We start from the raw sequence: 5664 nt of genomic DNA, 5'->3' as shown, positions 1-5664 counted from the left end.
TAAAATCTAAACGCTAAACCCTGGGCTTCCATTCACTTTTTTCTTGAATATCCGTAAAGTCGGATTTTTCTTCCCCGACGGTAGCTGCGGCAGCAGTGTCTACAGCCACAACGGAATCAAAAACGAGTACATACATAGACACAAGCACAAACGCAAAAATATAACGCATGCATGCGTGCATGTGGCTTCTCCCAGATTGGGGCTTTGTCCTGTAGCTTATGGCTGGCCTCTGGCGCGGCATCAGCCGCGCAGATAGGCCCTGTAGAGGCACAGCGTATTTCGCTGCCTTCTTAGGGCCCTCTTTCAGCATAAACGGCTGCAGCAGCTGCAGATTCGGCTACAACACGACCAGCTTCAGCTGCGGCGTCGGCAGCAGCTTCAGCTGTACTTTCTTAATACCCTGCAGCTACGTGCGTTTCCGTCTGCAAGCAACACAAAGCCAGGGGCCAATCCGGGCTCCTCAATGCCGCGCCAAACCCCAACTTGTTGATGCATTCCATGGCCGACCAGGCTGCTGGCGGCAGTTGGATGCAGCACCCAACGGAACTAGGGACAATCACAGCACCAGCAACTTAGGCAGCAGAAGAAGCAGCAAGGGGACTGATAGCAGAAGCAACATCATTAGACACAGCATCAAGGGAAGCATCCGCGGTCACAGTAGCATCAGCAGCGGTGGCGGGAACCATGTAGTTCGCGTGCCTTCTTTGGGGGATTCCATAACTGAAGGTACTGTTTCGAAGTGGCTGGTAGGAGAGGGTTCTGTGGTGAATGCAGAGGACGTGTTGTGCTTGCTGGAAACAGACAAGGTTTCAGTCGAAATAACGGCAAAAGTTGCAGGCAAAGTCGTGAATATAACAGCCGCCGTAGGCAATAACGTTCTGGTGGGCGGAGAGCTCGCCTTGATTGAGCCTTTGTCCCCTGGAGAAGCTGCTGCTGCTGATGCAGATGGTACTACTGCTGCTGCTCCGGGAGTTGCAGTAGCACCTGTACAAGCGCCACAAGCAGGCGCAGGCGATGCGGCTGCTGAGGCCCCCACTCTGCAGCGGCGTACCCCCACCATTCTCTTTAGGAGTGTTCGCAACAGACTGGAGCGCCTCGGTCTCCTTCCGCATCCGAAGCAATCGCAGCCACAACCGCAGCAGGCACAGCAGCACCTGCTCCTGCAACAGCAGCAGCAGCGGAAGCCTCAAGGGGAAGCCAGTAGCAGCAGCTGCATTCAGCATGCACCCTCAACTGCAGTAGACTCACATGTGACAGTCATTAGGTGAGCTGTTGCGAACGCAAATGTGTGTGCACGCTTGCGTATATGTTTGGGTGTCTGTACCAGGTGGGTTTAGGATTTAGGTTGTGAGGGTTTGTGGACCTTGTGGACCTTGACTATTCCGTGTTTTGTTGGGGTGCAGGTACGCCGCAATGGAAGACCTGCCACCCTGTCTGCAGCGGCCAAAGCTCAGCGCAGAGGAGGTGCAGGTGATAAATGAAGGGGGCCTAGCAAATGCAGACAACGCAGTGCGTGCTTGGACTGTATCTCTTTGCTTTAGCCCGCGAAACCCAGAACCTGCTGCTGTGGCTGCTGCAAGCGCCAAAGGAACCAAAAAGGGGCCCCCCTCGTGAACCGTCGCAGCAAGCTCGGCCTTGGCAACGGCAGATGCAGAGTCGCAGCAACCGGAAAGGAGGAGCAGCAGCGGTAGCATGTGAAATATGGCAGTCCAACGGAGCATTGCTGGCGCTAGGTGTAGGTTGGAGGTTGGTAGTGGGGGTGCTAAGCTACAGGAAAGGCGATGGTAGCACGGTTTTAGTTGGACCATCTGCACGAAGGCGTATACATGAAAGATGAACAAGTGTTAATACGCCTCAACCGGAATCCATCTCCATGCGGCGTACTATTAAACGCAAGCAGCGTACGGTTCACTATGTTGCAACTGCGGTACATGAAGACAGTATCTGGCGGTAGGCTGCCTGCACCAGGTCCCGCTTTTCACTATCTAGAGGGCGAGTACAGTCTCTATGCACGTCTGCAGTAGTCTGGTGCTGCTGCCTTCTTCTCGGTATCCCGCTCGATCTAGGCGCTGTAAGTTCTGTGTAGTGTTCCGGATCCGCGGCATCTGTTACCACTGCTTCGGCTGCAGCAGTACGAACACCAGAAGACAAAGAGCGACCGCTTTCACGTCTGCTGCAACCGCCGCCTCGGCTGCACCTCCTCCTGTTGCTGCTTGCCCTATTTTCGGCGGTCCTAATCCTGCTCCCTGTCATATTGTCTTGTGCCTGTTGTTGTAGCACGTCTGATTTAGCGACGGGCGGACTGCTGCTACTACAACCTGCTGGTGTGGTATCTTCTGAGGCAAACAGCTCGCAAGGCCATACCTCACCGCGCCTCAGTGCATGCGTCATTGCATGCAATTGCTGCATCAAAGCTAGCTGATCTAACAGATTAACATGAGGCTGTTGTTGAATTTGCGTGCACTGCAGCACATGAGGGGCAAGGGCATCCTATGTGCTCTTGCAAAGGCGGACATATACCTGCCCTCCAGCCTCAACCGGTTGTACCTACACCGGAAACAGAACTCTGCCGCAGTGTCCTTGCCTTGTGGCGTTTCCGTTACCACGTAGCGTTCGTTAGCATTGGCTACATCTGTTGCACTTGCCTTGTTGTACTACTCGTATTTGCTTCTTTGGATACCATCTATGGGACACAGAGGTACAGGAACATGGGTGGTGGCGGTGTGCGTCACCACCTATGTTAGTGTACCTCTGTATCCCATAGCACTTCTGACAATATGAGGAGTTAAGTTAAGCACTTTTTTTTCTGTTGGGCTGTGAGTATTTGTTGCTTTCTATTGAGAGCAAGCACACAATGGACAAACGTTGTCTCTGGAGGTTTGCTGAAGTCCATTTTTCCCTCTAGCTGCCTGAGTGCGATGAGCGAAAAAGGCCGTTGGTCGTCTTTGTAATTTGACTTCGATTCAAAAAAAAAACAAAAGAAACATGTCAACCGTGTGTACAACGGGAACCTCAGCATAATAGAATTGCGGTATTGGCGTATACAACGGAAAGCTAAGAACAAAATGACGATGCTATTTGCGTATACAACCGGCATCTAGACGAAGTAAACATGTTATTTGTGTGTACAACAGAAGGCTAAGCACAAAGGAACATGCTTGATTTGTATGCGCCGGAAAACTCAACAAGGACGGGAGCAATTAACGGTACTGTTAGTAGTATCGTTAATAGTAGTTCGTCTCAATCCGTTGTACCTAAATGCTATAAATATACTTATGTGTATAAATTGCTGTAATACATTTATCCTTTTTCTTTTCTCTTTGTTTACTTGGTGATGCTGACATATGCGCCTTGAGACTTTGCAAGTGTAGCGAAGTCGGAGTGGTTCATTTCCTTGGCATCGAACTTCGTGGCGTTGGCGGGAACAATTGCCAAACTTTCGAATGAAGCAGCACTCACTTCTTGCCCAACTTCCACAATGCTGAGCTGTGGGTACAGCGCACGCAGTGCAGTACGACAGCAGTTGCATGGCAGAAGCAGCAAGCACGATCAACTGTGATATATCTACGTACACTGCAACTGACACGCATTTTATTCTCACCTTGCCCTTATTGAACAGCACAACTTTCACTTTTGGGGGAGGTTCTGCTGCTGCTGCTGGTAGCAGCACGATGCTTCCGCCATGCGCAGAAAGCAGCTTGTAAAAAGCCGCCCATCCCTCGTAGAACTTCTCTCTGTCTGCAGGAAACTCACTGGCCATGCAGGTCTGCAGATGTACACAAACAGGTAGCGCAAATCACCTTCTGTATATATTGTTCTACCTCACTTCCTGCTTTCAACCGGTGCATTTTGCCCCTTCATTTCCCTTCAGATCCAGCGGCATAGGCGCCGCTGCAGCAACTCAACAACACGGAGCCGCTGCGGTCCTTAATAGACTTTCTAGAGGGCTCCCCTAAAAATAGTTTTAAGACCTCTCGGAGATCGTTTAGGGGCTGCTAAGAGCCCTTTATGGCCAGAAGAAGGTCGTGTGCTTGGGTGTCTGTGCATTAGAGTGTCTGTTCACCTCGCAGTCAGTTGCGTAGATTTCAATGGCGGATTTTTTTTCGAACTTGTAGTCAGCTATTTCTTTTCCAGGACGGAGGTAGGCGAGAACACCCGCTCCTATAAGGGGTGATTTGCTCCACTGGCCCTTCAGCCTTCCCCCTTCTTCTTCTGTGTACACCAGGTAAGCACCGAGGCCTACTGGGGCCCCAGGCTCGGGCACTGCAGGAGGGGGGCCCACACATGACTCCTTAGGAGGAGGAGGAAGCCCAGCTGCCTTTCCTGTGAAGAAAGCAGGAGTGCTCTTTGGGGCCCTCTTTGCTGCCGGACTGACTGCACGGCGGGGCTTTGCTTTGGGCTTAGGTTTGAGGAGTGCTGGGGTCTCCTCTCGCGTCCCTGCTTTTGCTGTAGCAGCCGGAGGGGGTTCGGCAGCAGACGCTTCTTCTTCTGGTGCTGCCGCTTCCTCTCCCTCTTTATCCTCCGCCTTTTCACCTTCAATTCCTGTTTCAGCAGAGGCTCCAACCACCTCTTCCTGAGGCACAACCGTCTCTTCTTCGTCAACCCCCTTTATTGCCCCACCTGGGCGGCAGCAGCAGCAGCAGCACGGAAAGCAAAAGTAAAAGAAGGGACACGGGGCCCCTTTCTGACAGCAGTTGTAGCAGCATCTGCAGCAGCAACAGGCGTCGGCGAGGCAAGGGCAGCACCACAGGGTGGTCGCGGTGGGGGCCTTGGGGTTTTCTTCTGTGATACTCCCCCCCTTTGACATTTTCAAACAGTGAAATCACGAAGAAAGGAAGTGCTAGTGCACAAGCCGCCTCCGGTTTCGGTACCTTCGGGGCCCTCGAGGTCAGCGTTGGCGCCGGTTCAGGAGTGAAAGCAGAGAGAGATGAGGGCCTCCACTGCGGGAAAACGTCTTTTATTGGAGGAAAAAAACAAACCAAAGCTCAATTACTCAAATGTCGCCAGCAATTAGCAAAAGAAAGGGAAAAATCAAGCAGGTTGTGTGGGGCCGAGCTAGCGGTGCCCTACTGCCTTCGGTCGACACGCGTCGTGGAATTTCAGGCTGTCGAGAAGTAAAATGCCAATTTTTCCATATTATGTCAGGTTGTTGAAGCAGAACAAAGGTAAATAATGCTTTTAAATGCGTTTTGAGCCCAAATTCAACAGAAAAAAAGACAAACAAGAACAGTGTCAAACGAATCGACAGAACCATCGGGTTCTCTTACCACACACCACCGTCAAGCAAACAAAATAACACACCTCCCCTGCCAGTGGAGTTGAATTAACTGAATTTCAAAGCAATACAGGAATATAGTGAGTATAATAACATTCACGATTTCACCCTATGGCCGACCATAAATGACTCCTGCAGAAAAATACTAAAGTTCCTTAAACTCCTATGCTTGTGTGCGGATCCACATCTCCTACTCTACGCAGCAAAATTATCTGTGCGCAAATAAATTTTCCTTGTTGCTATTTAATTGTTCATTTATTTGAAACGGGAACAATGTTGTTCCTAAAGGTGTTTATTCCGAAACTAGCGCCAGCTCGTGTCTGCTTTCCGTACAGCAAAGATAACCTTGAGAAAACCAAACCTCCGACCCCCCCCACCCCCGCCCTCCC

The 5664-nt window shown here is 51.2% G+C and overlaps 2 protein-coding genes across 2 annotated transcripts; one reads left to right on the top strand and one right to left on the bottom strand.

The window, feature by feature from the left end:
• Positions 1 to 218: 218 nt before the first annotated feature.
• EMWEY_00054650 (dihydrolipoamide acyltransferase, putative) lies at positions 219 to 1614 on the top strand (the record flags this gene model as incomplete). The annotated part of the gene is made up of 2 exons (XM_013480145.1): positions 219 to 1264; positions 1404 to 1614. 2 exons carry the CDS (start codon positions 219 to 221, stop codon positions 1612 to 1614), a joined length of 1257 nt encoding a protein of 418 aa, XP_013335599.1.
• Positions 1615 to 3324: 1710 nt separating this feature from the next.
• EMWEY_00054640 (hypothetical protein, conserved) lies at positions 3325 to 4620 on the bottom strand (the record flags this gene model as incomplete). The annotated part of the gene is made up of 3 exons (XM_013480144.1): positions 3325 to 3486; positions 3602 to 3766; positions 4064 to 4620. Coding segments are annotated over 3 exons (884 nt in total), but the record flags the coding sequence as incomplete, so codon positions are not given.
• Positions 4621 to 5664: the final 1044 nt, after the last annotated feature.

Source organism: Eimeria maxima, genomic scaffold (assembly GCF_000499605.1).
Source record: "Eimeria maxima Weybridge genomic scaffold, Emw_scaff1666, whole genome shotgun sequence".
In the NCBI taxonomy this organism is placed as follows: domain Eukaryota; phylum Apicomplexa; class Conoidasida; order Eucoccidiorida; family Eimeriidae; genus Eimeria; species Eimeria maxima.
Note: the sequence above shows the minus strand (reverse complement) of the source record. Positions and strands in the feature narration are given on the sequence as shown.